General features: G+C 29.4%; 1 protein-coding gene across 4 annotated transcripts in view; it reads left to right on the forward strand.

Annotated features, from left to right (window-relative positions):
* LOC107442200 (zinc finger MYND domain-containing protein 11) overlaps positions 1-21,288 on the forward strand; it is a 41,140-nt gene extending 19,852 nt beyond the window's left edge. For 3 of the 4 annotated variants that reach the window (XM_087154251.1, XM_043048666.3, XM_071184237.2), the window contains exons 6-12: positions 3,107-3,243; positions 4,147-4,265; positions 5,795-6,128; positions 11,244-11,342; positions 13,232-13,399; positions 14,993-15,178; positions 17,658-19,093. In XM_087154251.1, the coding sequence (XP_087010377.1) occupies positions 3,107-3,243; positions 4,147-4,265; positions 5,795-6,128; positions 11,244-11,342; positions 13,232-13,399; positions 14,993-15,178; positions 17,658-17,780 (1,166 nt within the window). In that variant the 3' untranslated portion in view covers positions 17,781-19,093. Of the gene's footprint in view, positions 1-3,106; positions 3,244-4,146; positions 4,266-5,794; positions 6,129-11,243; positions 11,343-13,231; positions 13,400-14,992; positions 15,179-17,657 lie in introns of all 4 variants that reach the window. The other variant, XM_043048667.3, reaches the window with a different exon arrangement.

A 21,288-nucleotide genomic window follows, 5' to 3' on the forward strand; every position in this document is an offset into this window, starting at 1 on the left:
TTTTAAATTGCTCTTTTGTACTATTTTATGTGTGTATTTCACAAAGTAATTCCCTCTCATTATCAAAATAACAGAAAAATTTTAAGTTCTTGAAAAATAATTAAATGCAGACTAAAAGACAATCTCTGTGTCTCTAATTTTCTTCAACAAACTAAGTAAACTTTAAAAAAAAAAGGTTTTATTGATAAACGAGTTGGAAACTTTTTTTTTATACTTAAAACTGAAAATGAGATGTAATTTAAAGGTGCATTTTTAAGCATAATGGTAAAATGTAAAGGTAATTATGATGGTAAGGTTTAATATCACTTAAAAAAGATGTGAATATATCTCTGGCGATGAATATCATGCGAATTTTAATTATATGACTAGACAACACTAGAAAAATCTTACTAAAAATAAAGGAATTAAATTAAGAATTAATATAATTATCAATTACTAACTAAATCAGAAGTGGACTTATGATTAAAAAAAGGTGGTTATAAAAAAAATCTTTCCCAGAAAAATAAAATAGAGTAGTGTTTTTAGAAATGTTATTTGTACAAAGAGGGAGAGGAAAATGCATTTATAGGAATGAAAGGGACGTATATATATATATTAACTTAAGATATATTGTTATATTCTAACATATACCACTCTTTTTCTTAGATGGTAACATCAAGTATGTATTATGATTATAGTATTTTTCTGTGATAAAACATATTTAACAGGGTTGCTACTCCACAGGAAAAACTTGGAAAATACAGGAAATTTAAAAATTACCTAAAATAACTGGGAAAATGCAGAGAATTTTGAGTTTTTCCTCACAAACTGGGAGAATACAGGGAATTTTATTTCTTAGTTTTGTCTTTTAAAAAGTGGTGACCACTCAAAGTGCATTCTATGGGATATTTAAGCATGATATTTTTGCTATATTATACTATTTCATTTACTATAGCATTATTTGTTTTAAGTAGGTTAAGGGTTCCTTATTTTTTTGTTTTTCCAGCAATTAAAACTAGTATAGTTATTCTAATATAGCTCAAACAAGAGCACAGTGATTGTGTGTTTCCTCTTATTGTGTATAAAATACGTACTGGGAAAACACAGGGAATTTTGAGTGTCAATCTTGTTGAAAAAATTCATTCTTTATTTCTGTACTATTATGTATTGTAAAATGAGTCGCACAACACAGCAAGGTTATTTAAGTGTAGAAAAACTGAAAAGTAATTCTTAGGCAAATAATTTTATGTTTGCATTGAAATGTGTCTGAGAACTAAACAAAGAAAGTCAATGTAAGGAAAAACAAAGTAAATCCCTAAATCATTTTATAGTTATAACTTCATAAAACTTATAAATTTGAAGAATTATTTGCTGATGCTTATAATAATCAATTTACTTTTTTTTCTTCTAATTAATAGTCTTTTTGAAGTGATTCTCCTATACATTACATCAAACTTAAGTGATAATGAAAGGGTTGAAGCTAGTTACAATATAAGAGTCAATAAGTTATTTGCAGAAAGTTTTCGAGATTTTGTGTTCGCCGAAAGTTTTTAATTTTATCTAAGGCTTGTACTCACTGAATCTCCATTTCAAAATGATTAAAAATATTTTTTATTGATTTGATTTAAGAATTTCTAAGCTAAATAACTAATATCCATAAAAAGTGAATAAGAGCCATTCACTACTTTCTAATTGTAATCTGAATTTGTTTGGATTTTCTTAGTTCTTAACATATTTTTATCAGTTCAGTCTGATAGATAATATTAACACTAAACATACCAACACTTAATTTATTCCTATTTACCATATCCGGTAAATAGGAATAAACTAAAAAAACTTTATTATAGTTAAACAAAATTGTATATTTCCAATTTTTATGTATTACAAACACAAAGAATAACATTTTTTAATTCATTGCTCAGCACATTTTTTATATATACAGGGTGTTTCCATTGTACATTTTTTGCAAACACATTTCTTCTAATTATTTTTATTTCTGTAATTCTTATAATTATTCTTATATTTAAAAGAATTAAAATTCTTATAATTAATATTATTTCTTCTAAGAACTTGTGCTGTCATGATTGTATCGACATTTTTCTGTGTAAAAACTAACAGTTAGTTAGAAATGAAATAAAGCTATTGAAATAAAATATAAGCAACTTACCAAAACATTTAGTTTTTGTCACTTTTTCTGACACAAAAATGCCAATCTAAAAGTTTAGGTACTTTCTTGAAATTTGAATTCACAGTTATTCTGATTGAACTTAACTACGCAACAGTCTTTGCCGAAATGTGCAACTCATCGAATGCAATACGTTGAACACGCATTACATCGTCATTTCTAATCCGATAACCTTATAAAGCAATAAATTGTCCTCCCGGTCAAATGACCGGTTGTGGAAGAAATAGGTATACGACAAGTTTTATTCAAAACAAACAGCATGCAAAAAAATGATAATGGAATATTAACTGTATATAATTGTTAGAAAAAGTCATGAAGTCAAACGTGCAAAAACAATAAGGTGATGAGCGCATTTTTTTTATGCAAAGGTTCTTAAACGGTCATTTGAATGGTATGTTTAATGTTAATCTTTTCTTTTTTTGTATACATGTATAAATTGTTTTTAAGTCTAAAAAATACACCCAAAAGCTTTTTTTTTTAAGTGAAATGTAACTAACTTTAATTTTATAATTAAATTTGTTTTGTATTATTGAATAAAGTAATTATTAATTTTAAAATTAGAATGAATAATTTCATCTAAAGTATATTTAAAATTGTGCATAAAATGTTTTTCTTTCGGCTCATAAAATTATGAATGAAATTCTTAAAAGCACGTTATTCTATTATATTTATGTAATGTACTCTAAGTTTATTTTTCCTTCATTTTGTAAAAAAAAAAATTTCTTTACGTGTTTATATATGACAAAATAACAATTGCCAGGGGGGGGGGAATAATTTTTCACGTATCCTAAATATAATTTTCTTAAAAGTATTTTTGGTGTGCTTAAAATGTGTTTAATTTTTATTGAAAAATTAGGTAGTACACTAGATTAGTGTCATATAAACTTCATATAAGTAATTTGGTTATGGTGAATTGCAATAAATTGTATTTTTTATTTTTAGTTCATAGTACAACTGCTGATTTGGCAAGAAAGTTGCTGCGTGATTGTTGCTATGATTTGGGAGAAATTCGTCAATGTCCAGATTGTTACAGAACTTCCAATGAGAAACGAGAAAAACATTGGTTTTGCAAACCCTGCGTATGTATGAATATTAACTTCAAGATATATATATATATATATAGTTAAGTTTATATTAAAGAACAATATATGTATATAGTTAAGTTTATATTAAAGAACAAGATATATATATATATAGTTAAGTTTATGTTGCAGAACTTCCAATGAAAAACGAGAAAAACATTGGTTATGCAAACCTTGCATATGGATGAATATTAACTTCAAGATATATATAGTTAAGTTGATATTAAAGAACACACAATCAATTTTCACATTAAAATTTCTGTTTGATGTAAATAAGAGTATCTTTTGGAGCAAAAATTACAGAATGGAAAAATAGTAAATATTTCATGGTTCAATATTTCAGATCTTCATTTCAATAAATTTATTAATGAATTTTTTAGTTAATCTTCTACAATTTTAAAAATTGCAATTGGCAAGCATGTATTTCTTCCAGAAGCATTTTTTCCACTATGAAAGATCCTGCCATCTCTGTATTATGGTATTATATAGTATTATGGTAAAATAAATATGTGTTTTACTGTAATTGACGCACAGTGGCTGAGCAGTAGCGCTGTCGTGCCACAAGTCCCTGGTTCTATCCTCGGGACGGGCAAGATTGACTCAGCCTTTCATCCCTTCAGTGGGTCGATAAATGAGTACCAAGCATGCTTGGGAACTAAACACTGGGGGTTCCGCGGTCGGCTGACCACCTGACCAGAACATCTGCTCCTGCACCCCAGAGCCCAAGGTCAAGAAAACTGAGATGGGCACAGTAGGCCTTGGCCCTCTAGGGCTGTCGTTTACCATAATTAGTTTTTTTTTCTCATGGGTATTTATATTTTGAACTAAGCAAAAAGTTTTTCTTAATCTATTTGTCTTGATTTCTTTGTCTTTCTCATTAAGAAATAATGATTCTTACAGAACCCACCTCATGATCTTGTCTATGCAAAACAAAAGAGTTTTCCTTATTGGCCTGCTAAAGTAATGCGTGTAATTAACGGAAAATATGATGTCCGGTTCTTTGGCGGAGCTCACGAAAGGTAATTAAAAAATTCCGTTCACTTTATTCATGTCATGTTTTTTTTGTTCTAAACAAAATATTTATAATTAAATTTCATAATACAATTGCAATAGCTGGCGACTGTTTGGCAAACCCCTTCGGAGGTTTGCTAGAAATCAGGGTAGTAGAATGTTTGTCTTGGTTGGGAGAGGATCTCCCATGGTTTTGTAGGAGTTGGAGGCTCTGCGTTAAATTAATGCCTAGTTTCTTTTGTTTTGAATAAATTTAAGTTTATTGTTATTGAAATCTTGTGTGGTTATTTATATCAAAGAAAGGTATTACAACAATGTAAAAAATTTTTTTCTAAGAAGTATTACCCATTGGCTAAATGGGTCTGGGTTTGGATTTGATGGCGTCCACACATTTTTCAACTGTGTTCAAGAGTAATAGTAAAACAGTGCGCATCACTGCATGTGTTGCTATGACGGCCACTGCTGTTTTTATTTTTACTAGCAGCCTTTTTTAATGTATTTACATAATAATAAGTTAAAGTATTTTTATATACTTTTTATTATTTGCGTATAATTACTGGCTTGACGGTGATTTTAATATAAGTATGAATGCTGAAGAAGGAAGCGTATTTTGTGACATCTTGAAACACGTACATAGGCAGGATATGAAAACTAATCTGACGACAAACATCAATTGAGACAGTTTTTGCAACCCATGATTTGAAATGTTGTGCCGTTTAACGGAGTCAATCCAGAAGGAAAAATCATTTGACCAATGGGTAACCAGTGATCCTAATAAGGCAATCACAACTTTTTTGTTGATTTTTTTAAAAATAGTTTCTTGGTTTGGAAAATTATTTTATTATATAAAATTTTAATCCTTTGGAATGAATGACAAAAATGGTTTCAAGTCAGCTGAAATTTAAATACATGAATAAATAAAATCAGAGCAAATTATTCTAGCAGTGTTTAATAAAATGTAAGCATTCAGAAAAAAGATACGAGATTTTTTTAAAAATTTGACAGAAAATAAGAACAATTCATTTATTGTTATTATTTAATTTAGACAAAGTTATAATTTTGTATCTAATTTTATAGCTTAATTCATGTGTTCTTTGTTTCTATCACTGTTCACCGTTTGTTTTTAACATAACCTAATTTGTTTGTTGCGACTGTTATTCTATGTTTTTAATTTATAAAGTCAGAAAAACAATTTTCATCAGACAGCACTTCATCAGGGGACACACTGCCCGCTATCACACAGGAGCCTTTCTGTTGTAAGTATTGAAACCAAAAACTGATAGTGCCCCATAATGGAAAATCAAATAAGAAAAAGGCAATAAGAAAAATGTCTTACAATTTTTATAATTTTTGTTGTTTTCTGCTAAAAATGTTTTTCTGACTTTATAAATTAAAATAAGACAAATTTGGATTTAGCTGCTTGAAGCGCCTTTCTATTTTGATTTATTATTTTTAATGTTACTTACTTTTTTGTCTTTTTCTAAATTTGTAAATTAGTTTCATTCTTTGTTATTCTATATATTTATTCTCTTTCTAGAGCAAATGTAGAAAAAGAACATATCAAGCCAATCAATACACCCATGCAACAGCTGCAGTTGAAAAGAAGTGCAGCACTGAATAAAGCTCTTGAAGAGTTGAAGCGCCATCAACAGTGGATGGGACTCATACCTAAGAAAGAAACAGCAGCTCATCATAAAGCGAAAAAAAAATCCCATCCTCCACCCTCTGCCAACTCTTCTCGCTCCAATTCCCGTTCCAGATCCCGAAAGAGCTCCATTTCCAGTGAAGATTTGTCAGAGAATGAGGCCGATGACAATTCATCACAAGATGAATGTCCATCCTCCTCATCTCCGAAAGTTGCACGGTTTAAGGTAACATTTTTAAAAATTTCTTTTCAAAAACAAGGTTCCTACGACCCTTAAAAGTCCTTAAAAACTGCTTAATTTTTATTTTGGAAAATAAAGGCCCTTAAAAGTACAGTCGAACCTACCTATCTCGAATCTCGCGGGAAAGGGGAAAAAATTTGAGATATACAGGTAAGTTTAAAAAATTAAATTCGAGCAGCAATGTTTAATTAAAAGAAACTTTAAATCATTTATGTTGTAAAGAATTTAATTATGATTACATATTAATTACATCTAATAAAAGTTTTTAACAGTCATACGCACCTCATAAGTAGTCTTTTAATGATTTCTGACGTCGGAATTTCTTTGATTCGATAATTTTTCGAATGTTGGAGAGAGCAGCGAAACCCTCGTGTCCAACGTTTTCTTGACATTCAAGAAAGTTTGTTAAACGTTCCACAGCTTTTTCAGCTTCCTTTACTGTCACTTTCGGTGCTTCTATATGCTCTTCGTCTACTTCATTTTCGTACTTCGAAAATGCATCTGACATTATCGACAATTTCCGAATCTGTCAAAGTTCTACATGTGACCAAGGCGTCATCCACTTGCAAAAATTCTTCAAAGGAAATGTTCACATTTAATCCAGATTTTATTGCATTCCAATCTTGTGAATTTATTTCGATCATTTTTTCATCAGTGATATAAGTTTCTTCAGCTTCCTTTTCGGAAATTTCAGTCTCTTCTTCAATAATCCCCATCTCTTCTTCACACTCATTCTTAAACCCAGCTTTTTTAAAACCATTTTGAATGGTCTTCTGTGTTACATTTCTCCATGCGTGGTCTGTCATTCTGATAGAATCTAGTACATTTATCTTAGGAAGGGTACTTCCTTCATCAATCGCATCTACAAGTTTGCGGATCAACTGTTTTCTGTAGATAACTTTAAAACTTCTGATTACTCCCTGATCCATAGGTTGAAGCTTTGAGGTGGTGTTTGCGGGAAACTTAACACAAACATTTTTCAGTTCAGGCAGATTGTTATGCGCACTACAGTTGTCTATAAAAAGAATAATTTTAATCGCATGGATTTGTCTAAGGACTTTAACCAATTTCCAAAGATTTCACTCCTCATCCAAGATTTTTTATTTGCTTTGTATGGAAAAGGGAAGGATTTTACTTTAGAAAAGCATCTAGGCTTTTCCGAGCGTCCGATCATGAGAGGAAGAAGTTTCTCTGTGCCTGCTTCATTTGCAGCTAAGAGCAATGTCAAACGAGCTTTACTTTGTTTTCCTCCCCTGCATGCTTCATCTTTAAACATAGCAGTTTTGTCTGGCAAACATTGATAAAACAGTCCTGTCTCGTCAGCATTGAAAATATTTTTTGGCTCGTAGCCTTTCACTAAATCAGGAATGTTTTTAATCCAGTCTTCGCATACACTTTCCGGAACAGATGCACTTTGACTACTAAGTTTTTGAAAAATAATACCGTGCTTATTTTTAAAAATTTCTAGCCATCCGTTACTGCCTTTAAAATTATCTTCATGGCCAAGCTCTTTAGCAAAATCCTCAGCTTTTCGTTGCATTATTTGTCCACTGATAGGAGTACCGCTGCTCCTGCATTGTGTAAACCATTTTAAAACACATTCATCCACGTCCGGATCAGTGCATTTTCGGCTTTTTTTCGCATTCTTGTTGCTGCTATGAAATTTTTGCTCCAGAGCTTCTCGATTCTTAATAATTGTAGAAAGAGTGCTTGCTGGTAAACCAAACTTCACTGCAACTTCGTTTTTTTTCTTTTCATTAATGGATTTCCGTCCAAGAATGTTAAAATTTTCATTTTTTCTTCAATGGAGAGAACATTCAATTTACGTTTAGCCCCTGCCATACTTAATCAAAATTCAATTGAACAATGTTTTAAAAAAAACTGAGACGCTCAAACCAACGACCTCCTAAAAAAATTCTACTGATAAAATGAATTTCTCTTTGTGTTGTTCTTATCCACGTGTGGAAACTGATGCCCAGTGGTGACGCCCCACTCATCAATCAACTTTTAATTGTCCGAATACACTCAATTGGTTGGAGAGTGTGACGATAGTAACTGGAAATTCCAAGAAACGACCCCCCAATCTGCTCATTCTTACTTCCATGGGGCTAGGGAGTTTTTCTGTTCTTCTAATGTAGCTTGTTTGAACAAGTTCTGCTGTCCAGGCATCGGTTACGATGATGTACATTCTCCTTCAAAATTCGAGAAACACTGTTTTTGAAAGAAATTCTTTCGAGATAAACTTGGAAAAATACATTAAAATTAAATCGTTAATGTCAGGAAACTAAGAAGTTTCGAGATAAGCAGGTTCGAGATAAACAGGTTCAACTGTACTTAATTTTGGTACAAGGTTTTTAAAAGTCCTTAATATCAAAAATACTTGTGTACATTTTTGTTCGTGAATATTAAATAAGAATGCATGATTTGCTTCAAACAAAAAAGTTAAATATTTGGTAACTATAGTTTTAGATTGTTACGCTATTATTTTTATTTCTTAAGGATAAGCATTTTTATAATATTATTCTCATATTTCTTTACTTTAAAAAAAAAAATTATATATGATAAAAAGTGCAAATTTTAATTTTTCCACTTAATTTTACAATTTAATTTTAATGAAATCATTAAAAATGGAATAGGGATTAATTTCGTATTTGTTGTTAGTCCTATCAATCTGAAAATATTTTTTAAAAAATCCCGACCCGGGTTTGCAAAAATAGCCTGGTCCTACTTTTCCGAGCCCTGTTAATTAATACTATTATGTCAGCACTTAGATTGTAAAAGAAAATTTTTTTATTAATTGATATTCTTTTTTAAGAAAGGTAAATAATTGGCATTGTCACTGGGGATATATTCAATGATAAACAATCGTACTACTCTTAAGTTCCTTAATTTTTTCGAAAAAGTGTCCTTAAAAGTCCTTAATTTTTGCTATGTTAAAAGAGTGGGAACCTGAAAAATAAAAAATCGCCGATTATACTAGCCCATGTAAGATCTTTATTTTTTAGGTTTTATGATTGTAAAAGTGCATCATTAGCATATAGTATTACTTTATTACTATTAATTAAATATTTGTTTTTTATTAATCGGTACTGGTTATTTTTTAGCAGAAAAGTGCTAAAAACATTTTCTATGCATATTGATGAGCTGTATACTATTATGAGTTTTTCACACAGGATTTCTGTGCTCTGGGAAGTCATTAAGAATCATAGATTTTGCCCTTGGTTGAAATTCGTCATGGAAATTATATTTTTTATAATTTATTAATATTTTTCATAATTTGAGTTAATAGGTATTTCCATGCCTCTTGTTTTATGCCCACTCTCTAACCAGTAATTGCTAATCTTAATGTACTTTTAAAATGAAGTTTAACATGTTGTTTGATGCAGTGTTTAATACTACTATGGACAGAGTTTTGATTGACTCACAAACTTTAAAAAACCCTGTTATTTTTTTTCTTTTCTTGTTTAAATAAATAAATAAAATGCATACTCCAATGGGTTTATTTATTTATTTGCTTTTCTTGATCATAATCAAGGTATGTTCTTTCATTTTATTTCATATTATACTTTAACTGTATAAAAGTTGGTGTTGAATACTGAAAAAGCTGATTACAGATTTAATATATTCTCAGGTATATTGATTACAGAATTGAAGTGAAATTCTAAAGATATTTTAGAGCAAATTAAATAACTGTATTATTAAATATGCAGTAGATCTGTATTAAGTTGGCCAGAAAACAGCTTACTGACTTTATTTTAACAAGAAAAGGAAACTATAACATGAAATCTTAAATGATTATAAAAAATAAATAATTTATACATTTCAAAAACAACCTAAGAAACACAACTTGTTTCTCTCATCTCAGTAATACGCTTTTATCTTGTGTCATTGAAGGAAGTAAATTATAAACCTTTTGAAAAGATGGTATTCACTTAATTTTGTTATTTTAATTAATAATTGAAATATTACTATAACAGTATATACTATAACAGTTTTATTTTAAGCTAAAGTTGTTCTCTTTTGAAATAAAAATTTAAATTTTAGCCCAAAAAGTATTTTTGGTAATATCTTTTAAGAAAAATCATTTAGGTAGAGTTAAACATGGTGCGTAGATTCAATAGATGGTGCTATTGTCAGTACTGTAGTATGTTGAGTGTTTATAGTCTGAGTAATTATAAATGTTTTTTTTAAAAAAAAACTTCTTTAGATTAAAATTTATATACATATCAGGGTGCGTAACGTTTTTAAAAAGTGCTTATTATAGATTTTCGTTATTTAAAAGCCTTTCAGCGTGCTTTTTTCATGGGTTGTTTCAAAAAGTGCTTAATTCCCTTTTCAAAAATGAGATTTTTTCCCCCGTTACTATGTCGATTTACGCCATGTATTATGCAAAAGCGTGCTTTTCTCATTGTTCTATTCAACATTTTCACGATTAATTTCGTGGTACTGTCAGTCCATAGCGTATGAAAGCGGCAATCATTTTACATGTTTGATGAAATACTTGCGAGTCCGTATGTACCTCTACTGAGCTGAGTTCAGTGAGATTATTGCATTCTCATGTGCAACTCTGCTGCATTTTGCAAGATATTCTCAATTTCAGTCTCCATTTTCCACTCTCTGATATCGAACCGAAAAATCTCTTGATCATTTTATAACGGCTAATATAATCAAGAAAAGAGTTCTTTGTCAGAAACTAGTTATTTTCTCATGATAATCTAAAGTCTTTGAAAATTATTTTGCATTTTGTTAATGTATATAGTGCTTAAAAATATTATTTGAGTGCTTAAAAAATGCTTAAAAGGTGCTTATTTTTTGTTGAAAGATTTGGCTATGCACCCTGGTTAAATGCCCCAATGTTTGTTTAAACCCTGACTATAAAGAAGTGTCTTCATTTGTTGTGACTACAGAATTTTTTTTTTTTGAAAACCATCAACTATTGTTCTATGCTCTATAATAAGCATGCACAACTATTATTTAACACAGCAAAAACATCCTGTTCTATGCATTTTTCAGATTTAGAATAATCTCAAGAACAAAAAAGCATAAACAGGTGTTTTTTTTTTTTTGTTGAAAAAATTTTTTTATTTTGTTTTTTAATAGGATGCTCCAACTCCAGAAGATCATAATGTTGTATCTTCTTCCTGTCAAGAGTCCTCCCCTTGTGCTAAAGTAACAGTATCAACACAAACACATAAAAAGGTAAGAATATACATCAAAATACAGTAACACTTGATAATTTGACAGTTCATCGTGCATTGCTTTAGTGGTTAACTCATATTAGGAGATGAGCCAGTGTTTTTATTTTATCATTTTTTATATCATGCTTTTTTTTTGTACACATTTTTTTAACATTAACTTGAAACTCTATTTAGAAACTACCCCATATGTCTTAAGAAACGAAATTAATTACTGACGGAATTATAATTTCTTGCATAAAATTCATATTTAACTTATTAGTTTAAGATAAATACATATGTATATTTTATTAGGTATGCTTGCCAATAATTTATCATAAATAATTTCTTAAAATATCAATATGCAATTATTAAACTTTACAATGACATTATGTTGATTCCAACATTATAAATTTCATTTTGTTAGGAATATTCACGAACCTATTCATTACAAAAGCCCTCCGAAATGTTTTTGTTAGCTTTTAATTCTTTTACACTAATTTGGTACATAAAATAATAGTTTAGAATATTTTTTAATAATTTTTCTTTTTGGTCAACTTGTGAAGGATTAAGAAAACAATAATTTAGAAAATAATTTCACCTATCTTATTGCTTCAACTCTTTCTTATGCTGTTTTTTTAAATTTAAAATCTATAAATATGAGGATGCAGAGTGTAACAGTTTTGGTTATACCTATCATTTCAATTAATGTTATTATAATGCTTTTTTAAATTTATTGTTGTGTTTTTGTTGGAGAAAATAGTAACTTTGTTAAGTCATGAAAAATTCTTCGAATTACTCATGGTAAGTCATGAATTTTAAAATCTGAAATGTAGCAGGTACCCTGCATTTCTTTTTTAACTGTTCAACTGTAAAGTGTTACGGACTCTGGAGCTACCAATCAGGAGGATCCATCCCCTCTGCAGGGGATCAAAATTATGATGTGTGTCTTTGGATCATCATCAATGATGTTTCCCAGACCATCGCTGATAGCCCATTGATTAAAGTACCTACTTACCTTTTTTAAGCAAAGTCTATTAAAAACAGAGTAAATGGTTTAACAGAGTAAATTATTAACAAATTTTTAAATTTTGTCTAACACTTGCACATGTAAGGCAAAATTTTTCTGGGTTTTTATCTATATTTTCCCCAAGTCTCCTCCTGCTTTTTAACGAGGACTTCTGTATTTTATGACTATCTCCTGTTTACCTGTATGTTGTCAAATTTCTCTGTATTTGTTGAATATTTTCTATCGGTTTACAAATTCTTTTAAAAAATATTATTCTGGCGATAAAATAGCCTCTGACAGCAAAAATACTTTTCTTATTCCTCAACAGATGGTGCTATTGCCAGTACTGCAGTTTGTTAAGTGTTAAAAGTTTTAAGTAATCCGCGAAAGCAAATTTCTCCCAATATTTGATACAGGAATTTCCATGTCTTCTGGATTGGGTTCAAAATTACAAGACTCCGTTGTTGAACATTAGTAGTTGTAAACCCAAATATTGGGTCAGTTGTTCGACGACGGTTGTAAAATAAAATATTGTAAGTAATTATAAATAAGGGGTTAAAATATCTTCTTTAGATTAAGATATATATACATATTTTTTACTTCGCTAAATGTAAGTGCTTCTATTATTTCCAATTTTGAATTTGCCTTTTTCACGTGCATGATTATGCATGACATATCAAAACTTTACTCCTCGCCTAAAACATTTCGGTAGTAAAATCTCGGTTGTTTTATTTCTTGCATGTTGGCAGGTTTATATTTTTCTATTGTGTTAGTTAAAAAAAATTTTTTTTATTTTGCAGTTATATGTTAAAGCATTAAAAATAGTTAACACTAGAAGTGTGGTCGTTTGTAAAAATCTGTAAGTTGCTAGGTATTATTTTAAAGTGTTATGTATAATTTTTCAGTTACTAGCATCTCTACTTCCACCTAAACCTCCAAAAGAACCAGAAAAAGAAATGATACCCTGTGACTGTGAACAAAAGTACAGTAAAATGTTCAAAGAATTTAAGGAGCGTCTGGAAACAGAGCAAAAAGAGGAGAAAGAAAGATCTCTCAGAGAATTGGCAGAAAGGGTAACACATGGCAATTTGTTTCTTTTATAACTGCAAAACCTTTCAAATTTTTCAAACAACAATATCCCTTCTTGAAAAATACTTAAATTTGATTTCAGTATTTAATGACACCTATAACCATTTTAAATCTTTGGAAAATTGCTAATTTTCAATCGAAAACAAAAAAATTTATACTGAATTTTTTAAAATTTATTCGTAGTTCATATGTCAACTGCTTATAGTGTTAAAACCATGATGCATGAAACCAGTGATGCTTGTATATTTCTTTTAAATTTTTTTTTCTGAATTTTAAGAGTTTAATATTATATGTTAACTCTAATGATACTTATAATAATGATTAAATAACTAAGTATGTTAAAACACTAACATCTTTATTGACAAACCATGCATCGATTCACAAACTACTTAAAACTTTACTTGCTTAAAACACAATAAAAAATAATGATGTTACATGACATCCCCCTTCCCTGTGGCAAAATCGCTGCGACATTGCTCAGAACTTGTACAATCAGGGTTCTTGCAGAAAGTTTTCCGTTCTACGCAGATTTACGCATAAAATTTGATTCAAACATTTAAACAATAACCTTTTGTTGCTCTCAATTTACGGCGATAGTATCGTACATCGATATAATGTTTTGATTGTATTTTTGGCAATTATTGATATTGATTTTCACGTGGTTTATAAATATCCCAATATATTTCAAACAGTATGGGAAATTCGAAATTGTGCATTTGTGTATTTAGTTTTTAAGTCCATGATTCTATCAACTTTTTGGTTATTGTTGTTGATTTTCCCATAGATTTTAAATCCGATATTTTTTGTGGGCTATTATTTATTACAGCTTGGTCTTGAAACGAAACACGCATTTAAGTATGATTTTGTTGTCGATCTTTTTTTTCCGTCAGTTAATACTACGGATTTCGTGATTTTTACACTTTTTTGTTGTTGTGATGATTATGAATAAAATGCGACGAAGAAAATAATTATTGCTTTTCTCCTCCCAACAAAATGTGAGAACATCAACCATAATATTAGAATAAAAAATTATTACCATGTTTAATTAAAAAATCTATATAAAATTTTTTTTTTTTTTTTGTAAGCACAGCGTTTTTGTTATTTTAAAATAGTAACATGTATGTTTAATTTCATTAAAAGTATCTAGCAGAAAGATATTAGTGCAAGAGAGTTTCGTCGCAGATAGCCCAAAAAAATTCTGCCACAGGGCTCACCTTTAAGAAAGTAAATGCTAAAATACTAGCATTATTAAAAAAAGAATGTAAAGAGAAAATTTTTGCATCAATCAAATAGGTGCAATCAAACTGAAGTTAATCGATTGCAAATATATTACTTTTTTTTACTTTAAAACTGTTATGTGTCATACTTTCATATAGGAAATAGGCTAGGTGTTTTTTACTTTCAAAATGCCAGGTTTAAAACACTGAAGTTTTTTTCTGGTCCTTCAAAAACTGTTTTTATGTTTGACTATCACCTAAAATCTATTGACTTCAAAGAAGAAAAAAAAAATTTTTTTTTTTTTTTTTTTAGTGAAAAATTTTTGCATTAATGAATCTTTAATAAATCTTTTTGTGCAGCTGAGGCAAGATTTTGAAGAAGAGAAACAAAAAGTTCTTGCAGCAGCGGTTGAGAAAATTCAGTTTGAACTGAGTGAAGCAAAGAGGCAATCAGATGAAAAAATCAAATCAGCCCACGATGGAGAGATCACAGAAATCATGGAACGTCACAAGCAGGAGGTCTCAGAAATAAAAAAGAAACAATGGGTAACTCATTATCATTGTTTATAAAACATTTAAAATGATTGCTAATGCATGATAATATTAATAATGTTTGCCATTTCTACCAATAGATAAAGGTTTTCAATCTCCTCTTTTCCATTCCTACTATTAGTTCACACGTTCCCTATATCTTGTTCAAATTTTCAATCCTTAATAAAATAAAATACTTCATCCCCTCAAGTTCAAATAAATTTTTTTAAACTTGAAGTGGTTTGCAATTGATGCCAATATAATTTTTTCAAATATTAACTCATTAATTAAATTGGGATGAGCACAAAACAAAATGGAATTTTCTGATTGTTTAAGCGTTAGTCATTGTTCCAAAATTCTACTTAAAGCAATTCAGTTTTTCACATATTTTAAAAATAACATCAGTGATAATTTCTAACTTATAGCTCTATTTGAACAAAAATTGCTAAAATTTAAATATTTAATTATTTTATTGAGTGTCAGATAAATTCAATTAAGATAAATTCAGCTGTGTGAGATAAATCCAATTAGGAATATTATGTGGTAGCACGTGTGGTCCACGTCACCATATTTATACTTTTATAGTTGTTTGGTACCGCACGCCTTTTTTTTTAAATTCCTACTATTAGTTCACACTCTCCCTATATCTTGTTCAAATTTTCAATTGTTAATAAAATACTTATTATTCATCCATTCAAGTTCAAATACATTTTTTAAATCTTGTAGTGAATGTCACTTGATGTTAATACAGTGTTTTCAAATATTAATTCATTAATTAAATTTAATTAATAATTTCAGATTTATATGGAAGAAAAATTTTAATTATTTAATGAAGAGTAACTAGAATAAAATTGTTGACCTAAGTACGATTTGAATTCAGAAAAATTTTATTATATTACTTGTATATGTTAATCATATGTTTCTTAAACAATTTTTTTTTGTTTTTAATATTTTGCTGAAAAAAATAAAAATAGTAATTGCTGTGGTCTTCCTTCTGAGTAGCACCACGTGGCTGTACAGAACCTGGCTTTTTTGCAGCAGTACCTTCCCTTGACCACTGCAGCGAACTATCATGCACAGTGGATAAATTTCTCCCCAATCTTTTTACAATATCGCAGGAAGAAAATCTACCTTCACTCAGTCTTATTACGCAACCACAGTCAAAGATAATGGCTTTTCCGTCTCCTTAAAGGCATTATTGACTAACAGCAACTCAACGTGTCAAAATTTAACAAAAAATAACGTTTATAAACTTTGTAGACCTCTTATTTAAAGCAACCCTCGTTTGCATGTTCACAGAGACACTACTAGCACTAAGTGCGAAGTTGAAATAGACGTCATCTTTTAGTTGTATAAACAGGCCTGACAAATTTAATTATTCTATCACAGCTGCTTCATTGTGTTGGAAATCCCCCCCCCCTTCAGTATAGACTAATAATAAGCTAAATTATAGTAATAGACTAAAAGAAGCTAAATGTGGATTAAAATGATATGAAACTTTTTAACTTTCCTTCAGCTAAATGTAAAATAATTTGTTATTTGACAAACATATTTCAACTACATCAATTTAGTTCTTTTGAGGAGAAAAAATACTTTTAAACATGTGATTTGTATGTATAAATAGTAAATAAAGACTTGTTCTGTAAAAAATGTCGTACACATACACTTTTTATTTTTTGATTATTCATTTTATTTATTCATGGGTTAGTAATAATTATACTAATTTTAATCATTTTAGTTAATATTATTAAGCATCATTAATGCAGTCAAACCCCACTATAGGGAACCTTCAAGGAACCTAAAAAATGAAGAAGAAAAATCAGTCGAAGACACAAAAAAATTCATAATATCCAATTTCCTCTCTTCTTTTGGTTTACTATATCCACAAAAAATAATATATGTGTATAGCAGTGTTTCTCAAACTTATGACTTTTGTGTACCCTTTCTAAATTTTTCGTAATGCTGTGTACCACTGATAAAAAAAAAGGAATGCATTTCTTAAAAAAAAAAAAAGGTTTATTTAGAATGGAGAATAAAGTTAAAAATGACAACTGGCTGTTGACACCACTAAGTATTAACTGTTAACTATGCAAAAAATAGCCAATAGAAAAATACGTAATCGTAAAGTTTCATGGCTAACTTCGTTTTTTTTACAAAAAAAAAATTAAATTTTCGTTTGTTGCAAGATATTTTGCAAAAGTACGCGTACCCCCACTAAACTGTTCCCGTACCACTGGGGGTACGCGTACCACACTTTGGGAAACACTGGTGTATAGTAAGGTACGAGAGCGAACATTTCATTCACTATAACAGGGTTTGACTGTATATTTTATTGCACTTTTGATTGGTATGAGGGGGGAAAAATCTGAATTAAATCAAATAACTGTGAGTTTGTTTGTTTTTTTAATCCTTATTGCGATTTATTTTTTTCTACTTGTTTTGCTTCGTTCTTGTATTTTCCATTTATTTTAACACTAAATTATTTTCCTTATAGTGCTACAACTGTGAGCTGGAAGCCATCTACCATTGTTGCTGGAATACCTCTTATTGCAGTGTCGATTGTCAACAAGTCCATTGGCACAAAGAACACAAACGTACCTGTAGGAGAAAGCGGTAATGCCTTCCTTCCACGTTTTATGTGCTCTTGTGCGGTTCAAGGGAAACAATTCACTTTTTGCCAAAGTATGTTTTCATCATACGACTCACAAACTGATAACTACCTGTGTGAGTTGTGTTATTTAAGTAGACATTTGGGTGATCTGTTAGACCTCACTTTCATGTGATCTGCTAGACCTCACTTTCATGCAATTTGAGTGGTTTGTTAGAGCTCACTTTCATCTGCAGAACTCTCTATAAAGGAGCTTCTCGTCTCTCTCCATACTGCTAGTATTGTTTTCAGTATTATGGACACTGTTGAAGAAATGTTGGGAGAGCTCCACTTTGGCATTAAAATGGCATTTGTATTGTAGGATAGTGAGAAGCATAGCTCCTTTCATGTTTTATACTTTTTGTAGGTATTTATCATCTGGACGGACAAAAACTTCTAATCAAGTTACTGTAAACAAGTAACTGGTCTTTTTAAAGGTTGGAACGAGAAATTTTATGTAAAACATTGCAACTTAACTGGCTTCATTCAATATTTGTCATCCTTTTTTTTTTTTAAATACACTTAGAATTTGTGAGTTCATTTTTTTTAACCATTATTTAGGCTGAGAACTAACAGCTTTTGCTTTCCTCAATGAAATAGCTACCTGACAAATACAATTGAAGATTTGTAAGGTACAAATTGTTTGTGGTCACCTCCTTTTACACGGTGGACGCTAGAGGATGGGGGCCTTGGACAGCGAGAGGACCACCAGTAGGGTCAGCAGAAGGGGAGATAAGGAGTGATAGATTTATGAGGAATTAGAATGCAGAACACATTATCTTAACAATTTGTTCTTGTGGAATATAACATTTCTTTCAATTTGTTTTTATGGGATATCTATTTCATTGAGGTTAGTTCTCGGCCTTAAATTCCTTACTAGAAGTTAAAATGAATTTAAGTCATACATTGAACTGTTATAGTATGGTTAATCTTTAACAACTCAAACAGTGATTATTGTTGTTTAAACATGAAAATATTCATAAACTATGTTGAATATTTAAGTTTTTAAAAACATTTTAATTTAAAATAATGACAATCTTCAATTTCATAATAATGTCATTTCATTTTATAGTATGTAATATCGTTTTGTCATTTGAAATCATATTCATTTATCGTTAGTAAAAATGTTACCTCATTTCTATTAAGGAAGTGTCAGCAATTTATGTGTCTTATTGTACTACTGCGGAACTACAATTATTTGGTATAAATGAATGGAATTTTGATCAAGATAACTGGTAGTTGGATAATTCAAATATAAATAAATAAATGTTTTGCCGTAAAAGGAGAGGCATCATTGACTCATAATAAATTGTAGTAAATACAAAAATTTTATTCCTTTGCTAATAATTGATGGTAAAACAACTATTCTGTGTAATTGAATTGCTGGAAGAAAAAAATTATTTGCATTTCTAAAGATTGGAATAGATAAATAATTCATTTTTAATCAGATCAAGATATCAAAATCATTTTAACATCTTTATCATATTTTCCTGTGTATAAATCAACTTTGTAATCCTGTAAATTGTAATGAAATTTCAGGGTCGTCTTACTCACTGAATTTTTTTCTTCCAAAATCTGGTGATAAACATAAAAAAAGAGCAAATATAAGATAATTATAAACATAATTAGAGTAACAAAATTACTACACACTTATGTTAGTTCTTAATTGAAAGACTTCAAATGCACTGATTTCATCAGAAGACAAGGGTGATTGTATTCTGTGATTTTCCTATCATCCTACTGAACTAAAAACTAGGAGCATGGCATGTGATTGCAGATATCACAGACTTCTGCGAATGAAACTTATAATCCTATGAAATTTTTGAGTTCTGATATCTAAAATTTAAATTATCAAACCTTCGCTAAATCATGTTAACGAGCTGTTTACATACGCACGAGTCTTCCTATAATTGGCGAAAATACGCCAATTTGATTTGGCAGAATTTTGTCATTTTTAATATTTGGAAGTGCGCCAGAATCCGCTAACGTTGTGATTCACTTGATTTTAATATCTAAAATAGATTTTCATGTTTATTTCATTTGAAAGTTTCAATTCCTATTCACATTATTTTAAAATCCAATATTGCGATTTGTAGTCAAGATCAACATCGCTATTCGTATTCATGCGTTTGTAATATTAAACATTGATTTTGATATTTATATGTGATTTAAAGGCTATGCATTGCGATTCATATTCTCGTGATCTAAAAATGATGCAACACGATTTCTATATTCTCGTTTTTAAAATCCCACTTCATATTCATGCGATTTTAAAACCAAACTTCGTGATTCTTCTAGGAACTAAGTTTTGTTTCAAATTAGTTTCTGTAAACGTGTTATTTTCTTCATTGGTAGGTAATTTAGATATAAATTTTAGTTCAATAAATTATGCTAAATATGAAAAAAATGTATAGTATGTAAATTAAAGTTTCTGCACATAACATTTTCAGGTTCTCTTTGTGTTACAATCACCCGAGAAGAGTTTTTAAAAAAAGAAATCTAGTTCAGAGTGTTTCATATTATTTAATGTATAAATAATCTAAAAAGAACTTTTAGTTTGCACCGTATATTTCCGAATGTAAACTAAGAATTTATAGACAATTTTTGGAAGCTAAAGTGAGGGGGGAGGGTTAGCTTATAATCAATTCCACTGACTTTGAAAAATTCTAAGAGGACATACATAAATAATAGTTGAAAACATTAGACTTAAATATACTATTATTTTTTTATTATTATGGAAGACCCATGCTTATTCTAGTTCACTGTGCAACCGTTACTATTTCTAATTGTAGCATGCCTTTTTTTAATTTTTTTTTTAAACGCCAGCTTATATATAAGTTTTGAATTTTGAGGAAATTCCCCTTATAAAAAGTGTACTCATGAATACGTGTATGGTCTTTATTCGAAATATACAGTATTAAAAATTACATATTTTGTTTAGAAGTTTATTTTTTAAAATGTGTTAATTCAGAGGTAGATTTATACCCTGACAAATGCAATTTATTCTAAATTTCTGACAGAATAAAATTTTACAGCTGTTAACTTCAAAAATTGTAGCAAATAATTTCTTTACTGTGGTGATCCAGCTTTTAAGACAGCGAGTTATTTGTTTATTATTTTGTTTTGAAAAAAACAATGAAAATAGTTCAGTTTATTCTGTTGGTAATGTGATATACTTAATGTGTTCAAAAATAAAATATACCTTCCATCTAAAGTAATTAGAGATTATAAAAATATGTCTTTACAAAATATATTCTATCTTTTGAACATTTTGTTCTCCTAATGAATCCAAACCAGTGTCAGTTTTCTAAAACCAAATTTTTAATAATTATTTTCATAAACTGTTTCATGTTACTGTAACACGCTGTTTTCTTTTATATTTCAGTATTATTTAACAACTGGACTGTAATATTTTAATTTGTACTTAATTGCTAATTGAATAAATATGTATCAATAAAAATTTTTTAATTTTGGCTCA

Source organism: Parasteatoda tepidariorum, chromosome 10, assembly GCF_982258835.1.
Source record: "Parasteatoda tepidariorum strain Cologne lab strain chromosome 10, Ptep-v5.0, whole genome shotgun sequence".
In the NCBI taxonomy this organism is placed as follows: Eukaryota; Metazoa; Arthropoda; class Arachnida; order Araneae; family Theridiidae; genus Parasteatoda; species Parasteatoda tepidariorum.